The 19,786-nt window shown below is 36.5% G+C and overlaps 1 protein-coding gene across 8 annotated transcripts in view; it reads left to right on the top strand.

Moving 5' to 3' along the window:
- Positions 1-19,686, top strand: part of eml5 (EMAP like 5) — an 87,676-nt gene extending 67,990 nt beyond the window's left edge. For 6 of the 8 annotated variants that reach the window (XM_058750195.1, XM_058750196.1, XM_058750197.1 and 3 more), the window contains 15 exons: positions 3,095-3,173; positions 3,645-3,774; positions 3,972-4,070; positions 8,119-8,139; positions 8,310-8,483; positions 8,617-8,825; positions 9,977-10,134; positions 10,255-10,369; positions 11,393-11,581; positions 11,660-11,832; positions 12,164-12,326; positions 15,427-15,530; positions 16,067-16,220; positions 17,133-17,233; positions 18,456-19,686. In XM_058750195.1, coding sequence (XP_058606178.1) covers positions 3,095-3,173; positions 3,645-3,774; positions 3,972-4,070; positions 8,119-8,139; positions 8,310-8,483; positions 8,617-8,825; positions 9,977-10,134; positions 10,255-10,369; positions 11,393-11,581; positions 11,660-11,832; positions 12,164-12,326; positions 15,427-15,530; positions 16,067-16,220; positions 17,133-17,233; positions 18,456-18,492 — 1,906 coding nt within the window. In that variant the 3' untranslated portion in view covers positions 18,493-19,686. Of the gene's footprint in view, positions 1-3,094; positions 3,174-3,644; positions 3,775-3,971; positions 4,071-8,118; positions 8,140-8,309; positions 8,484-8,616; positions 8,826-9,976; positions 10,135-10,254; positions 10,370-11,392; positions 11,582-11,659; positions 11,833-12,163; positions 12,327-15,426; positions 15,531-16,066; positions 16,221-17,132; positions 17,234-18,455 lie in introns of those variants that run through there. The other 2 variants (XR_009266819.1, XR_009266818.1) reach the window with 2 other exon arrangements.
- Positions 19,687-19,786: the final 100 nt, after the last annotated feature.

The following is a 19,786-nucleotide window of genomic DNA, read 5'->3' on the forward strand; positions in this document are numbered from 1 at the left end:
AAAACATACAGCAAAAACAATCCAGGAGGTTTTGAAGGAAAAAAAATATTCTGCAGTGGCCAAGTCAGTCTCCTGATTTCAACCCGATTGAGCATGCATTTCACTTGCTAAAGACAAAACTAAAGGCAGAAAGACCCACAAACAAACAACAACTGAAGTCAGCTGCAGTAAAGGCCTGGAAAAGCATCACAAAGGAGGAAACCCAATCTTTGGTGATGTCCACGAGTTTCAGACTCAAGGCAGTCATTGCCTGCAAAGGATTCTCAACAAAATATTAAAAATGAACAATTTATTTATGATTATATTTATTTGTCCAATTACATTTGAGCCCCTGAAAATGGGGTGACTTTGTATAAAAATGGTTGTAATTCCTAAGCATTTTCTGTTATATTTTTGTTCAACCCCTTGAATTAAAGCTTAAAGTCTGCACTTCAATTTCATCTCGATTGTTTTATTTGTAATTCTGTTCTGGTGGCATACAGAGCCAAAATTATGAAAATTGTGTCAGTGTCCAAATATATGGACTTAACTGTATTTATAATTTTCAACTGTTGTTGAAGGATCAGTCCGATTAATGTTTATTGAAATAACCTGACTTTACATACCTATTTACATGCAAAACAATAACCTGGCAGTGCAAGTTACTGTATTTACATCAGTTTATTCTCCAATGGTGATGTCAAAACAGAAACATCAATGTATTCTACTCTTGGTATTCCATTTTTTATGAGTTGTGATGTTCAATAAAGCATTAAAAATCCCAGAATGTTCTAAAATGTCAGTAAGAAACTTGCAAAGACTCATTCTCCTTTCACTCGCTGTGGCTGGACACACTTAAATCTGGCGTAAAGGATACTTTTCTGTCACATGTTACACATGCACACTTCAATAAGGCGACAGAACGCAGGTTAAATTGTTTAAATGCAGGGAAAAATCAGGGTATTGCACAAAAATCTAGATGTCGATCAGTTTATTTTTAAGCAGTTTATGACCTTATGCCGATAAAAGGGTTTAAGACATTTACATGACCACACACATTGTCGGCTTATTATGCATAATCGGTTGTGCATGTAAACACACTCTGATTTAAAATGTACTTTAAAGGGGTGATGAACTGCCTTTTTTTTTTTTTTTTTTTTACTCTGAGGTCTACTTACAATGTTATCAAGATTTTTATATTAAAAAAACATAAAGTAGTAGGCTATTTTCCATCCTGTTTTTGACCCCCCTCATTGGAATGCTCTATTTGAACAGGCGTACCAGATTGTAGACTCGGACGTAAATACCAAGTGCTGTGATTGGCTAATAGTTGTGTATGTTTGACAGCGTACATTCCTCATAGATGGACGCTGCTGTGATTTAGGTCAAAAACGCATAAATAACTCAATACATATCAAACGATCTGTAAGAAGAGACAAAGCAATACTGATCACGCAATGAAAACAGTTACTCATAAGGATCCAATATAGTCGGCACAGCATCGTCTTTTAGTTTCAATCTTTTTGAAAATCCCGCATTAAAATGTGCCTTGTTTGAAAAAAACTAATTTGCAGTAAAATGCAGTGAACAAAGGACCAAGTTCTTACTGACGTGGTCTGAATCTTCATTAAAAATAAAGTTAATTCACTTTTTCCTAATGTTAGAAATTTGGTTTCTCAGTTTATGATCTCTTTAAAGTAATTTGACCAAATTTACTTTTCAAAAGCGTGTTTAAGTGTAGAAACAGCACACATTTTTACAAGGGGTTACTTCTCTCAAGAACTCACATGAATGTGTAATGGAGAGTTAGACAAATAGCAACTTAATTGTATAGATTAGGAAGACTTAGAATATAGCACATTATGACATTTTTATGGTTGCTTTTTGTGATTTTGGAGCTTGGCAGCCTAAGTCCTTCACCTTCATTATATTGAAGAGAGTGGGCCAAGATATTCTTCAGAAATTCACATTTTGTGTTATGAAGAAGAAAGAAAGTCATATAGGTTTGTGATGACATTGTGGTGAGTAAGAAGTTTGGGTGAACTACTTCTTTAAGTGTAAAGAAAATTAATTGAGCTAGTTTTATACAAACTGGTCTCGTCCTTCACAAGCTATTTGAGCCAGTTTGTATTTTGACATATCACACACACACACACACACACACACACACACAAAAAGGTGCTATATAGCACTAAAAATGGTTCTTGGCTCGTAATCATAGGGGAACCACTTTTGGTGCTATATAGCACCATATCTTTAAAGGTGCTATACAGCACCTTTGTCAAATGGTGCTATGTAGAACCATAAGAAGTGCCATATTTCATTGTATTTCTTCAACAAAAATGGTGCTAAACAGCACCAACAGTGGTTCTTTGGCTCGTAAAGAACCTTTAAAGGGGTTTAACGGGTTCTTTGTACGACAGTGGTGCTATATAGCACCTTAATCACCCCAAAGAACCACTGAAGAACCATACAGGAGCTTAACAGGTTCTGTATATGGTAGTGGTGCTATATAGCCCCTCAGTCATGCCAAAGAACCGGTGAAGAACCACTGAATCACTATACAGCACCAAAAGTGGTTCCCCTATGATTACGAGCCAAAGAACCACTTTTAGTGCTATATAGCACCTTTTTTTTTAGAGTGATATGCTGTCAAGTGAACATTATCATGGACAACATTTATACATTTTTATTGTATTTTTTTGTTCTCAGTGTCCCTGTGTTGTGCTTCTTTGTTTTCTGGAGCACTTGAGGGAACTGCTCAACTGACACACTTCTAATGCTTTCTCTCTCTCTGTTAATGCTGCTTTTAAAGGGGCTCAAGGTAAGACTAGACCGATCACTTACACCTCATTATACCTGATATGTTGAGAGCAAATTTAATTTGCTCAATTTTACAAAGATTTCACCCAAACGTTTACTGTACATCACAAACTATCACATATTGAACTGACTCAGTAACTTTGTATTTGTATTTGGTTACATGTTACAGTGAAAACCTGAGGTGAAACAGAATCATGCCAGATGTCTGGTGTCCTTTTCACCTGCTCACTGTCTGACCTTATTACTGCTGTAAGACTGATTAAGTGGCTGTGCTTTTTGTCTTTGGGTGCAGACCCCCAGTGAGCAGGGCACCACCAATGCCAGAGAAACTACAGACCAACAATGTTGGCAAGAAAAAGAGACCCATTGAGGTGAGTGAAGGGCAGATCAGAACAAATATTACTTATTCCTTTCCATTCCTTTCCTTTCCTTTCCTTTCCTTTCCTTTCCTTTCCTTTCCTTTCCTTTCCTTTCCTTTCCTTTCCTTTCCTTTCCTTTCCTTTCCTTTCCTTTCCTTTCCTTTCCTTTCCTTTCCTTTCCGTCCTGTCACTATACTATCCTATCTTTCTGTACATAGGATAGTATACTTTAAATTACTTAGTATTTTTTTGGTTTGTAGTTTGGATTTGGATAGCTTGTTTTATTAGCTTGCCTGTTCAATCTATTAAATGTTCATTACAGACTGCTCTGTCCTCTCAGTGGTTAGATGATCTTTCTTGCCTCTCTTGTTTGAACTGCAACACAGTTTCTCTGTGCATGTCCTTTCACATCCTGAGAGCCAGATACTCTGTGCTGTTGTCATGGAAACGACCTCAGACACCCCTCTTTGACTCTCTCTGCAGGACCTGGTGCTTGAACTGGTGTTTGGTTACCGAGGCAACGACTGCCGTAACAATGTGCATTACCTTAATGAGGGGGCGGACATCATTTACCACACTGCCTCAGTAGGGGTCGTTCTAAACTTAACAACAGGTGGGGAGAAAACCCTTAGGTACCTGCCATATGTAATGCATGTTTAATACATTTTTATGTGCCAGAGTGGGCGTAAGTAGCAAGCGTGGATTAGATATGGATTTTATTCATCGAGTTCCTTCAAACAGACATGAAGACGTGACAAAAATGTTGTAGAGAATCATTATTGTTGTTTTTTTTTGTTTGTTTGCCTTCAGCCTGTCAGAGTTTCTATTTGGAACACAGTGATGACATTCTGTGCCTGACTATTAATCAGCACCCAAAGTTCCCCAACGTGGTGGCAACTGGCCAAGTAGGTATGTTTGTGAAAACACTCACCCTTTTCTTCTCACTTTGACAGCCCTGGTATTAACTTTGTCCCAGATGTTTCTCCTAAAATTCAACAGAAAAGTCATACAGTTAGAGCTTAGAGAAGTTGGTCTTGGACAGTGTTGGGAAGGTTACTTTGGTAACAGTTTACAGATTACAAGTTACCCTATTTAAAAATGTAATAAGTAGTGTAACTATTTCAGTTACTTTATTAAAGTAATGTAACTGATTACATTTGATTACTTTTCTTCATTTAATTTTTTTTTTTCTCAATTTTTCTAAACTTACATTAGTACTTACTAGTTTACACTAGTGCGTTTTTGTTTTAAAACGCATAACTTTTGCTACAGTTACGCCTATCGTTTACACTACTCCCGCGTTTTTGAGGTTTAAAACGTAGACTTTTGAAAACACTGCAGACCCCTCTTTAGTTTGAAAACTCTGGGGTTGCGCTTCAGTGTAAACGGACCAAAATGGAGACTTTTGAAAATGATGGCGTGGCTGCCCACATTCTCTCTGCGTATCTTTGACGACCTTGTAAACAATAACATCATGCTCATTATTGTACCCATAGATATGTATGGGTAGATTCCCCACTTGACCGCTCCAAGCACGCAGACGCATCCGCCATCTAAATAATAGGGAATCTACCTATACATATCTATGGTTGTACCTGCATGAATGGTCATGTGACATGTGTTTTCATTTGTGTTGTGTAAACGGAGATTGTTTCTGAAATGCAGCAGAAACACACTGGTGTTTTAAAACGAAAACGCACTAGTGTAAACGGGGCCTAAATCATTTTCAAACATTTAAAGCAGGCAGAGTTAACCTTGCATTTGAACTCAACACTGATGTCAGATTTTCAAAATCCTTCATCGCTTGAATTAAGATTATAATTACAACCCAAATTCCAGAAATGTTGGGACATTTTTTTTAAATTTTTTAAAAGACTTTAAAATCACATGAGCCAATATTTTATTCACAATAGAACATAGATAACATAACAAATGTTTCAACTGAGAAATGTAAAAATTTTATGCACAAAATGAGCTCATTTCAAATTTGATGCCTGCTACAGGTCTCAAAATAGTTGGGACGGGGGCATGTTTACCATGGTGTAGCATCTCCTCTTCTTTTCAAAACAGTTTGAAGACGTCTGGGCATCGAGGTTATGAGTTTCTGGAGATTTGGTGTTGGAATTTGGTCCCATTATTGCCTGATATAGGTTTCCAGCTGCTGAAGAGTTCGTGGTCATCTTTGACGTATTTTTTGTTTAATGATGTGCCAAATGTTCTCTACACTGTAAAACCGAACAGTGAAATGAATGAAATGAAATGAGTTAATTTCACTCAAATAATAACGAAAGTTCATTGGACTTAATTGAAAAAAGTTCTGTAAACTCAAAATGTCGTTGTAGTAAGCCGAACTTAAAATGATTGAGTTTTCTGGTTCCCAGCATGCTTTGCATCAGACAACAAGGAAAATAAATGTTGAAATTAAGTGTTATTTTGTGTGTTTGCACAATAGGGAGACATGAGTTAGTCCTTAAATGTTGTGTTATGTTAGGATTTACATAGGTTTCGGTTATGTTGGTTTTGTAGTGTTACCATTATGGTGAAGAGTAGAGCCTGTGGTTAGGTTGAGGATGGACAGCAAATCTTAAAGACTATATATAGGCTACTGCATGTTGTATGACTAGTTACATGCAAGTGTATAGTGAGAGTCTTTTTGATAACTACATCAGCATGTGCTAGTGTGATTTTTCTAACCAGCACTTAATTATAAATATCAGAATGAATGAGCTGTTTATGGAAGCAAGTTGTTCGTAAATATCATTGTGAAAAGTGGGGTGGGATCATGGAAGAGAGGCTTTGCTCCCATGGCTCTCAGCCCCGTCCCATTTGTCATAAAAATGTTATGCTCTACTAACTTCAAAAAAAAAAAAAAAGTTTGTTTACTCAAATATTTTGGGGCAATAAGTTTCCTCAAATGATTTGAGTATTCTTAACTTATCAGGTTTTACAGTGTATAGGTGAAAGATCTGGACTGCAGGCAGGCCAATTCAGCACCCGGACTCTTCTACTACGAAGCCATGCTGTTGTAATAGCTGCAGTATGTGGTTTTGCGTTGTCCTGCTGAAATTGACGTCGTCTGGAGGGGAGCATATGTTGCTCTGAAACCTTTATATACATTTCAGCATTCATAGTGCCTTCCAAAACATGCAAGCTGCCCATACCGTATGCACTTATGCAACCCCATACCATCAGAGATGCTGGCTTTTGAACTGAACACTGATGACACGCTGGAAGGTCTCCCTCCTCTTTAGCCCGGAGGACACGGTGTTCGTGATTTCCAACAAGAATGTTAAAGACTCATCTGACCATAGAACACTTTGAAACAGTCCATTTTAAATGAGCCTTGTCCCACAGGACACGACGGCGCTTCTGGACCATGTTCACATATGGCTTCCTTTTTGCATGATAGAGCTTTAGTTGGCATCTGCAGATGGCACGGTGGATTGTGTTTACTGACAGTGGTTTCTGGAAGTATTCCTGGGCCCATTTAGTAATGTCAATGACAGAATCATGCCGATGAGTGATGCAGTGTCATCTGAGGGCCCGAAGACCACAGTCATCCAACAAAGGTCTTCGGACTTGTCCCTTACGGACAGAGATTTCTCCAGTTTCGCTGAAACTTTTGATGATGTAATGCACTGTAGATGATGAGATTTGCAAAGCCTTTGCAATTTGATGTTGAGGAACATTGTTTTTAAAGTATTCCACAATCTTTTTACGCACTCTTTCACAGATTGGAGAGCCTTTGCCCATCTTTACTTCTGAGAGACTCTGCCTCTCTAAGACATCCCTTTTATGTTAGAGACCTGATGTCAATTAACTTAATTAGTTGCTAGATGTTCTCCCAGCTGAATCTTTTCAACATTTCTTGCATTTTCAGCCCTTTGTTGCCCCCATGCCAACTTTTTTGAGACCTGTAGCAGGCATCAAATTTCAAATGAGCTGATTATTTAGTGGATAAAAGTGTAAAATTTCTCAGTTTAAACATTTGTTATGTTATCTACGTTCTATTGTGAATAAAATATTGGCTCATGTGATTTGAAAGTATTTTAGTTTTCATTTTATTCAAATTAAAAAAACGCCCCAACATTTTGGGAATTCGGGTTGTATTTAATTTTAAAGCACAGTCACCACAACATCAGACTTTAGCACCTCTTATTATGTTTAATAGCTATGATACTATTTTTGAAATCAAATCTTTGCATAGCTATGACAGGAAACACTGGCATCTAACAATGCCTTGGGAGGGGGACTGTTAATTTAAAAAATAAGGAATATACACAAACCCAAATAGGAAATAAAACAGTTATTAAATATGCATGTGTCCTATTCTGTGTCCTAAACCCCTGAAACACTGGTGTCTCTTATTTTAGAGCAGTCAATGCAATTTGGGAAAGAAATCAATCAAATCTGTATGTGCGTGTGAATATATTCAGTTGTAACCCCCTTTGTAATTGTTAACATTTTCATAAGTAACTGTAATTTAATTACATTTTTTTCTCAGTAACTGTAACAGAGTACAGTTACATTTATTTTGTAATTAAATTACGTAATTCTGTTACATGTAATTAGTTACTCTCCAACACTGGTCTTGGAAGAATTTGATGAGAAAAAAGATCACAATAAAATAGAGATAGTTAGATTTTTTGATCACAGAGTCTGGTTCTGTGTTTTGCCAAATCTGGCTCTCTGAAACTGAAAGGAAACATAAGCAATTTGTCAAATTCTTATTTATTTTTTGATTTTTTGATGGTTGCACCAGTGCTTTGCTGTACCTTATTGCCATTTGCACATGTTGCTTGATTCGTTTGTTCTTAATTAAAAAATATATATATATTTTTGTGTGTATTTGGATAGTTTGGTGCGACAACATACATTTATGCACCAGTGGTTTAAAAAATTATATAATTTAAAGTGTTTTTCCTACCATGTTTAACTGCTGTTTTTGTTCCCTTAGGTGATGCTGGTGACATGTCAGGTGAGTGACACTTTTAAAAAAAAAAATTTCATGAAAACAGAGTTGCCATGAAATATTGTCTCACGCTGACACTGGATTATCAAATCTTTATTAGTTGAATTTTTGAATACAGCTTTATCACTTTATAAATCTAAGCAACGGAGGAAAATAAAGTCTTTTTGTATTTGCAGCCACATCTCCTTCAATCCATGTGTGGGAAGCCATGAACAAACAGACCCTCTCTGTGTTGCGCTGCCATCATTCTAGGGGCGTTTGCTCTGTAAGCTTCAGTGCCACCGGCAAACTGTTGCTTTCTGTGGGTCTGGACCCCCAGCACACACTCACCATCTGGAAGTGGCAGGAAGGTACAGGTCAACACACACACACACACACACACACACACACACACACACACACACAGAAAGACACAGACACAGACAGCATTTACTCTGCACACTGCTTTTATATCAGACTTGTGATCTGAAATTCTTTTCAAAGGTGCCAAAGTAGCAAGTCGGGCCGGTCACACCCAGAGGATCTTTGTGGCAGAGTTCCGGCCTGATTCGGACACTCAGTTTGTGTCAGTGGGGATAAAACACGTGCGGTTCTGGACGCTGGCTGGCAGGGCTCTGCTCAGTAAGAAAGGAGTGCTCAGCTCCATTGAGGATGCCCGTATGCAGACCATGCTCTCAGTGGCATTTGGAGCTGTAAGTATTCTTCTGTTTCTACATGATGCTCAGCTCATTTCGTATTTGTTGTTAGAGAGGGAGAAATTAAGGAAAAGTTCACCTAAAATTAAAAATCCAGTGGTTTTCCAAACCAATACAAAGGGGTGGCGGGGGGGATCTGATTCTGTTTTTTGGCAGCTATTACTCCAATCTTCGATGTCACACGAATCTAATATGCTGATCTGATGTTCAAGAAACATTTTTTATTATTATCAATGTTATAAACAGTTGTGCTTCTTAATATATATATTTTTTTTTTGTATTATATGATACATAGAAAGAGCACAATTTATTTAAAATATATAACTTTTAGTATTTTTATATATGTATACTGTATATACACAGTATACAGTATAAATACACACACATACAGTATATATTTTGAAAATATTTATATATTTAGATTATAATATTTTATATTATATATAAATATATTTAATATATAAATAGCCTATTTTTCTTAAATATATACATTCATGTGATTGTATTTATATATACATAATAAATATAGTCAGTACACACTCATGTATTATGTAAACAAAAACTTTTATTTTGGATGCGATTAATCGCGATTAATCGTTTGACAGCACTAATATATATTTTAATGTATTGTTGCTGAATAATAATAAAAGTATTACATTCTTATTTAAAAATATACTGATCCCAGACTTTTGAACAGTTGTATATTCCATATTTTAATGTATACACACACACACAAAATGAGATTTGAGAGTTGCAAAATAACTATTTCTGTGTTTCACAATGCAAGAAAGTCATAAAGGTTAGAAACGAAATGAGGATGAGTAAGTAATGGCAGAATATTTATTTTTGGGTGAACTGTCCCTTTAAATGAATGTGGAATGTGTGTGAGTAGATATTTATGTATACATGCATATGTTTGCATTTGTTTGTGCACTTGTGTGTCAGAGCTTAAATGGACAATATGCAAAATCAGAAATTAATTCAAAAAGTTGTTTATGATTGTAACTTCAAAAATTACATTTGACCTTTTAGTATTAAAAATTAAAATTATCGGATATGAACGGATATGAAAATGCTGTGCTTTGCCATGTTTGTGCTGTTTTTCTCTTAGAGGTCACTAGATTAGTGCAGGTTTGTTTTCTTTTCAGAATAACTTGACATTTACAGGTACCATTAGTGGAGATGTGTGTGTATGGAAGGAACACATTCTAGTGAGAATCGTGGCTAAGGCTCACACTGGACCTGTATTCACCATGTACACCACATTACGTGACGGGCTCATTGTCACAGGAGGCAAAGAACGACCGTAAGTGGTTTGACCTTTCCCATTATCTTTAACTGAAATATTTTGTTCTCTGAATCTGCATGCACATTCTCAAAAGATGCTGTAGTAGATGAGAGGATTTGTGTGGGCTGCCCTCTGCAGGTCTAAGGAGGGTGGTGCGCTCAAACTGTGGGATCAGGAGTTGAAGAGATGCAGAGCCTTCAGACTGGAGACGGGCCAGATCATAGACTGTGTGCGCTCTGTCTGCAGGGGCAAGGTACAGCACTTACACAAAATCACTACATTGAAGAGGATGGGAAATACTGTTTATCTTTAGTCAGATGCAATTTACATTGTGACTGTGCCTCAGATGCAGTCAACAGAAACTCCGTAAAAGTTTTAATACGATTATGCCTTGTGTGGGTTGCTGGTGTGCTGTTTTGTCCCTACCAGACTTCCCCCCCCCTTTTTAAATTTTTATGATGATCGTGATTTCTTTTTATTAGTATTTTTCTCTTTTTGTGCATATGCAGTTAATTACACAACAACTCGCCCACACCATTTTTGCTATCTAATAAATAAACAAGTTTTTATTTTCAAGACATTAATACTCATAATACTATAATACTTATTCTGCATGGATTGTATGACAGTGACAGTACAGACATTTATAATGTCACTAATGTAAAAAAAAAAAAAAGCTTAACTGTTCTCAGCACTGATAATAATATAGGTAATGATTTCTAAGGAAACACTGGAGTAATGGCATTAAATTACATTTTAAAATATATTAAAAGTTATTATTTTCATAATATTACTTTTTTACTGTAGTTTTGATCAAATAAATTCAGCTTTTAAAAAAAAAAAAAAAAACATCTTACTGACCTGAAACTTTTGAATGTTTGAAGTATAGATAGATAGATGGATAGATGGATGGATAGATGGGTAGATAGATAGATACTGTAGATATAGATGGATGGATGGATAGATGGATGGACAGATAGATAGATAGATAGATACTGTAGATGGATAGATACATAGATAGATAGATGGATAGATGGATAGCAATAATACTATAGAAATAATAGAATATATAAAAGATGGGACATTTTTAATTTGTGATGAAAGAGGAAATAAATAAATAAATACATAGATACATACATAAATACACATAGATAAATAACATAAATGATGTTTCTAAAGCCAGTAAGAACCAACTAGCCTTAGTCAGAAATATCAAGCTGGCTATTTTTCCTGATAAATAGTATGTCTCCCTGTGTCCTCCTCCTTGATTGTTTAGGGGAAGATTCTCGTAGGTACTCGGAATGCTGAGATCATTGAGGTTGGTGAGAAGAACGCAGCCTGTAACATTCTGGTGAACGGTCACATGGATGGTCCTATCTGGGGACTGGGAGCTCACCCCACCCGAGACGTCTTCCTGTCTGCTGCTGAGGACGGCACTGTGCGCCTCTGGGACATTTCAGAGAGGGTAAATTATATAATGCCTGTGCATAGTGATTTTTTGAGATACCAGATGATTCAAACGCTCTCTTGCATGGAAAAACAGAAGATGCTGAATAAAGTGAACCTCGGTCATCCTGCACGCGCGGTCAGCTACAGCCCAGAGGGTGACATGGTGGCCATCGGCATGAAGAATGGAGAGTTCATCATCCTCCTTGTTACCTCACTAAAGATCTGGGGGAAGAAGAGAGATCGGCGCTCTGCCATACAAGATATCAGGTGAGACTGATGCTAATTATGCATTATTTAATTTTATTAACATATCCATAATAATTTAAAATTATTACCACTAAAAATATATATATATATATATATATATATATATATATATATATATATATATATATATTTTTTTTTTTTTGAGGGTGGGTTAGTCATGTTTCCACTGCAGAGTAAAAAATGGAATGAAGTTGCAGTTATGAAATACTAAAGGCACTTCCATTTCCATTTCAGGCAGAAACAAGTTTCTGTATTTTTGTTTCTAGATGAATATTATTTCATTCTTACATTAACATGGTCTATTGCAACAACTAAAGTTTCTTTTCCCCAGGTTCAGTCCAGACTCACGCTACTTGGCTGTGGGTTCCAGTGAGAATGCAGTAGATTTTTATGACCTGACGTTAGGACCACAGCTCAACCGCATCAACTGCTGTAGGGACATCCCTAGCTTTGTCATGCAGATGGATTTTTCTGCTGACAGCTGCTATGTGCAGGTACAGCATGTTGAGATGTGTTTGTGTGTGTTTGCTTGTTTGCATGAGAGAATGTAGTACTTATCAAAGAGTACTTATCACAGCAATTATATACTTTAAATTAGAATAAAATGAAAATGTACATTTATATTAATTCAAAAAATCAAAGTAGGCACACCATAGCTCCAGAGACAGGAAAATATTTATAAATATAATATAATATTTTGTTTCGACAGTCTGATGAAGAGCGTCTAAGCTCGAAACGTCACCTGTGGTGAGAACCTAAATAAATATTTTCCTGTCTCTGGAGCTATATGTGCCTACTTTGAAATTCTTGTGTGGTGGAGCACCCACATTGAGCTTTTTGCCTTTTGGATGTGCGCTCTTGGACTGTTTTTTGTTACATTTACATTAAATGCCATTAGTTGAAAGCTCTAGAGGGTAAGCTTCCAACTTAAGTAGGACTTAAGGACATTTTAATATATAATTTTTTATAATTACTTCTGTTAACTTTGAAAAACAGTTCAAATGTATTGCTGAATGTATTGACAAGCATTTATTAAAGCAATAAAGCCCACAAAGCTGTGGTTTACATGAATTTAGAACTGCTAAGGGGTGTTATTAGGTTGATTTGAGCTTTGAAAATATTAGGTTGATTTTGATTTGAAAAGAAAGTCTTGCTCACTCAACTGTTTGCAAGATGAAGAGGAATGTGGAAAATGAAGTATACATAGGACTTAAGCCAGGAATTCCCAAACTAGTTTGAGAGGGAACTGCAGGAGGTTTATGAGCTGAAAAAAATATAAAATTAAAGAATTTTAAAATAAAAACAGTTCATAAAAATATAAAATACTTAACAAAAATATATATTATTTGTTTTTATTTTACAGATGTGTTTTTTTTTACTTGCATGTAATAAATATAAGAGTACTGTGAACGTGAATGTTTTGTTAAATTATTGAAATATTAACATAAAATCTCAAGTTGTATACTTGAAGTAAAGGTTTTACATCAAATGGGTTCGGCTGACAAAAAAGTTTAGGTTTAGGTGGAATGTGCCACTCTAGAGTAGCTAAGCACCGTCTCCGCAGAAGAAGATCAACGCCTGCTTCTACAGGTGCTGGTCATATAATTAGAATATCATCAAAAAGTTGATTTATTTCACTAATTCCATTCAAAAAGTGAAACTTGTATATTATATTCATTCATTACACACAGACTGATATATTTCAAATGTTTATTTCTTTTAATTTTGATGATTATAACTGACAACTAAGGAAAATCCCAAATTCAGTATCTCAGAAAATTTGAATATTACTTAAGACCAATACAAAGAAAGGATTTTTAGAAATCTTGGCCAACTGAAAAGTATGAACATGAAAAGTATGAGCATGTACAGCACTCAATACTTAGTTGGGGCTCCTTTTGCCTGAATTACTGCAGCAATGCGGCGTGGCATGGAGTCGATCAGTCTGTGGCACTGCTCGGGTGTTATGAGAGCCCAGGTTGCTCTGATAGTGGCCTTCAGCTCATCTGCATTGTTGGGTCTGGCATATCGCATCTTCCTCTTCACAATACCCCATAGATTTTCTATGGGGTTAAGGTCAGGCGAGTTTGCTGGCCAATTAAGAACAGGGATACCATGGTCCTTAAACCAGATACTGGTTGCTTTGGCACGGTGTGCAGGTGCCAAATCCTGTTGGAAAATGAAATCTGCATCTCCATAAAGTTGGTCAGCAGCAGGAAGCATGAAGTGCTCTAAAACTTCCTGGTATACGGCTGCGTTGACCTTGGACCTCAGAAAACACAGTGGACCAACACCAGCAGATGACATGGCACCCCAAACCATCACTGACTGTGGAAACTTTACACCGGACCTCAAGCAACGTGGATTGTGTGCCTCTCCTCTCTTCCTCCAGACTCTGGGACTCTGATTTCCAAAGAAAATGCTAAATTTACTTTCATCAGAGAACATAACTTTGGACCACTCAGCAACAGTCCAGTCCTTTTTGTCTTTAGCCCAGGCGAGACGCTTCTGACGCTGTCTGTTGTTCAAGAGTGGCTTGACACAAGGAATCCGACAGCTGAAACCCATGTCTTGCATATGTCTGTGCGTAGTGGTTCTTGAAGCACTGACTCCAGCTGCAGTCCACTCTTTGTGAATCTCCCCCACATTTTTGAATGGGTTTTGTTTCACAATCCTTTCCAGGGTGCGGTTATCCCTATTGCTTGTACACTTTTTTCTACCACATCTTTTCCTTCCCTTCGCCTCTCTATTAATGTGCTTGGACACAGAGCTCTGTGAACAGCCAGCCTCTTTTGCAATGACCTTTTGTGTCTTGCCCTCCTTGTGCAACGTGTCAATGGTCGTCTTTTGGACAACTGTCAAGTCAGCAGTCTTCCCCATGATTGTGTGTTTTGAGTTAATTAGCTGATTAGAGTGTGGCACCAGGTGTCTTCAATATTGAACCTTTTCACAATATTCTAATTTTCTGAGATACTGAATTTGGGATTTAATTAAACATTTGAAATATATCAGTCTGTGAATATATCAATGAATGAATATAATATACAAGTTTCACTTTCAATTAGTGAAATAAATCAACTTTTTGATGATATTCTAATTATATGACCAGCACCATAGTGCTGCCTGTTTAGCCCCACCCACCGATTTTTGCACATAGTGTAAGTAACTAGAGAAGCAAACGCAGGTCTACACAGAAACCAAACGACAAACTGTATTGATGAACTTTATTTTTAATAAAGTGTCAGAACGCGTCCATCTGTGAAGGATGTAGGCTGTCAAACATACACAACTATAAGCCAATCATAGAAGTGGGTGTTAACTTCCAAGTCTACAATCCGCCACGCCTATCCAAACAAGAGCGTTCTGATGAGGGGGGTCAAAACAAGGACAGAACATAGCCTATTACTTCAAAAACGTTTTATGTTTTTTGATGTAAAACTCTTGATAACATTATAAGTGGACCTTAGAGAACAGTACAAAATAAAAAAACAAAGGCAGTTCATGACCCCTTTAATGTCTTTTTCTGTGCCAGACCGCATTAGACCAGTTCTACACAATGTTTCTCACTCTGTCTGCATGTTTTGCTCTGTGCAGTTGTCTACTGGTGCTTATAAACGTGTAGTCTATGAGGTGCCTTCTGGGAAGCAAGTCACTGAGCAAGCAGTGATAGACAGAATAACCTGGGCCACATGGACAAGGTAACGGACTGCAGAACACTCACCCATCAGCAGCTGAAAAGCAAACATCACACCTAAAAGATTTCATTATTCCCACTGATTGAATCGAGACCAACAAATCAGATTAGTTAATTGTACTTGCAGTAGTTCTACCAGATTTCAAGATCATAAGTATTACTTTGGTGAGGAGGTTAGATACATTTGTGTACTCTCATTCGGTCTAAATTTAAAACGTGTTTTTCTTCACACAACCTGTAAAAATTACACTGCAAATTGTTTTCAGCAAACTCAGTTCTCAGAGGAATCTAATTCTATCTGCGATTGCAGCATATTGTTTTTTTCACAGCACTTCTCCTGATTTATTTTCTTACTCAAGCTAAATTTCTTGTTTTGCTGCCTGGTGTACCTTTATTATAGACCTTCTGGCTAACAGTTGGTGGTTCCAGCACTGCTGGCATCCCGTAAAATAAAAACGAAATCCAGTTCTGTCAGTAAAGTGACTGTTCTCAATGGCTGCTGTAGTACTGCAGTGTTGAAGTGTTTGGGTGTCTCTGTAGTGTCCTCGGGGATGAGGTGGTGGGGATCTGGTCCAGGAACACAGATAAGGCAGATGTAACCTGCGCTTGTGTGTCTCACTCCGGCCTCAACATCGTCACAGGCGATGACTTTGGAATGGTAAAGCTGTTCGACTTTCCGTGTCCAGAGAAATTTGTAAGTATACCCCATTTTTGCTGAAATAAACTGTTGTTTTGTGTGAAAAAGACACTTTTTTCTTTTTTTTGGGGGGGGGGAAATGAAGATTCTGGCATCATGTTCTAGCCCTCATGTCGTTCCAATCCAAGTTTTTGAGTGTTTAATTTAGTTTTGATTTTGATTTTGTTTTCAGTTTCAAATGATTTAGTTTCGGTTATTTTGCAGAGTCTGTTTGTTTGATCATTTTAATTTAGTTTTTCAGTTAAGTATAGTTTTAATTTTATTTTAGTTTATATAGTTTATAAGTATAGTTTATATTTCGCTTAACATACTGATATACAGCATGGTTAAAACAACAACTAAGAACTTATGTATTTTTGCATATATTTAATCCTTTTAAAGAGATAGATATCTTCTGTATGTGCGCAGCACGATTTGAGATCTCCGACCCCTCTCTCTCTGTGTGTGGGTTTGTGTGCATCAATTAATATAGAACGGTGATTAAACTGAATTGGAACTACCTGTGCATTACACGGTTTTACTGCATTATTTTTTTTTTATTTTATTTCTGTAATAAGTCTCTTTTTTAAAAGTATGCTAAAGTGTACTTCCCTCTCCACAATGGCCAATAGTGCTGTTTCTACAGATAAATAGAAACCACAGACTAATTTCCGCTGTCTCTGCGTATTGTATTTCACCGAATGCTGAAACATGTGACAGTACATCACAAGACAGTAAAAAGGGCTGAATGTGACACAGTTCTTGCCAACACAGATCAAAACATTCTCACAACAGCCGATGTTCAGCTGTTTAATTGGATTTTAAAATGTTTATGTCCATTATATTTCTGTGCTCTAACCTGTGCTGCACACATTTCTGCTTTTTCAAAAATAAAATAGCAGACCGTCTGACTAGAATCTTTTTCCTCAGGCCAAACACAAACGTTTTCTGGGCCACTCTGCCCACCTGACCAACATCCGCTTCACCAACGGGGATCGCTTTGTCGTCAGCGCTGGAGGCGATGATAGAAGGTGCTTGTTCTGTTGTGGTTTCATTCTGTTCCTCACATGCCCCATCTTGCTGTACTTTCTTTATTATTCTTCCTTTTTTTGAATCAGCATATTGAGGCAGTTTCAGTGGTTTGCTTCACTGTGTGTCCAGTTATCAGTTTAGTTTGAACACTTTTAACAAAAATAATTTTGTTCTGTTCTTTCGAACCAGAACTATAAAATCTAGAAAGGATAGTGAAATTTCATTACGTTTTGTTAGACCTTACACACCTACCTATATATGGGTAGTTGATGTATCAATGTGTCCTATGGTGTGACGGAAAAATGTAAAACAAAATGACCTCTAACATTGAAGATAAACCCCTCTCATGCTATTTTTCTCATGTTATTTGTATGTTGTTGTTTTTTTCAACATTTTTGCTATGACACAGTCCATTTTTATTTGTCAACTACCCATATGTATGTATGTATAAGTATGTGTGTATACAAGACATAGTATAATAAACATAATAAAGTAAAAACAGTAACACTGTGAAATATTATTACAATTTTAACTTCTTCTATTTAAATATATTTTAAAATGTAATTTTATTCCTGTGATGCAAAGCTGTATTTTCAGCATCATTACTCGTCTTCAGTGTCACATGATCCTTCAGAAATCCTTCTAATATGCTGATTTGCTGCTCAAGAAACATTTCTTATTATTATCAATGTTGAAAACAGTTGTGCTGCTTAATATGTTTGCAAAAATGTTTTTTTTTTTTTCAGGATTCTTTGATGAACAGAAATTTCAAAACAACAGCATTTATTTAAAATAGCTTTTTTTTTTTTTTTTTTGGCTACTGTCATTTGGTCAATTTAATGCATCATTGCTGAATAAAAGTAATAATTTCTTAAAATCTAAAATGAAAATCTTTTGAATGGTATAGTGCATATACAGTATATAAATATTTTGGAATGACCCATGACCGAGGCAATATTAGGATCCAAAATGAACTTTTTGCCATATTACCAAGTGAAATTTGAATGAATGAATGAACAAATACATTCATAAAAAATGGACACCAAACTTTCTATGAAGAAACAGAAGTGAAGCAGCAACGGTTAATAAAACAGATGCTTGCAGATTGCTGACATTAACCAATCAGAACCACAAATTACTGGGAGTTGCACTAAAATGAGTATTATAAATGTTTCTACAATGATGTTGTTATATTTGTGATGTTTTCTCTGTGTGTTTCAGCCTGTTTGTATGGCGGTGTGTTCACGCTCCTCACTGAGGGCATCCAGTCTCCTCTCCTCTGCCTCAAAACCATCACAAGCCCAGGTGACAGCACGAGTGGACCGTCTCGTGGAATGAGGAACATCAGACGGTGGATTTCAGAGTCTTCACCACCCGTCTGCTCCGTGACCGGATGCATGCGTCTTAATGAGCCGTCACCCATACCTGAACTTAACTGTTTCTGAATGATAATTGGGTCTAGGTGTCACATGACTCAACGTACAGTAAAAGATCTATCAGATGTGTGTGTTTACCGCCCTTTTGTTTTGTTTTTAAAAAAAGAAAAAAAAAGAAGCAAATCCTGAGCTACAAGTTGCAGAACATAATTGATTTTGGAGTCGGTCTGTATCAGTTTTTTTTTATTTTCTTCCAAATGAAAAAGAACTTGTAGCAAGCTATGTACGACTAGCCTTAAACTACCCTTTTTTTTTCATTTTGGTGTGTTTTTCTTTTGGAGAGTCTTGTTTTATATTATAACCTGATTGTTTTCTGTTGGTTTGATTTGGTGGTTCTTTTTGAGGTTTATTAGATCTCCTGTGGCCTTCTCCCTGAATGTAACACTGGCGTTATATTCTAGGATGTCAGCATGCCAAAGCATTCTATGCACTGTATACTTGACCTGCTCACTGTGGTAGTCCAGTGGTCTGTTAATGTCGATCTTGAACGTGATCTCCCTAAACCGTAGATGACACTCCTAACCTCATATGTAGCAACTTTAGCTCGATTAGTGAACTTGAGATGTCCGTTTGTGCGTCTGTGCAAGTAGGTATGAACCGTATGCTTTGTTTCATGTCTGAGATCGAAGTTTAAAAGAAAAAATGGTAATGCAGTCCCTCAGAAAATGAATGAAAAGAGTTTGTTTCAATGCTGTCTTATCTGAAATCACTGTTCATCTTGCTGCTGAAGCCTTTACAACATCACATTCATTCTGATTAGGAATTTTTTTAGTAGTGTTTTTATTTTCATTTGATTTTACTCAGCTGGATTGTCGAGACTCGGAGTGAACTGATGATATGAAATGCAACGTTCTCTCCTTAAGTATCATTCTGATTGCAAGAGATGTGCTTAATTCATATTTGATTTTCTTGTTATCAATGTAAATATCATTTGTAAAGACATTCTTTTGTATATTTTTGTGAAATGTTTCTTAAAAGCCAAATTTAATAAAAAACATGTACATATAGATATGACACGTTCTTGTAAAACACTGTCACAGTTATTGAATATTCGCAGTTTCTGATTTTTATTGAAATCACACTCGTTCTAAATTATCTTTTGGGCTTAATACAAAT

This window comes from Onychostoma macrolepis, chromosome 17 (assembly GCF_012432095.1).
Source record: "Onychostoma macrolepis isolate SWU-2019 chromosome 17, ASM1243209v1, whole genome shotgun sequence".
Taxonomy (NCBI): Eukaryota; Metazoa; Chordata; class Actinopteri; order Cypriniformes; family Cyprinidae; genus Onychostoma; species Onychostoma macrolepis.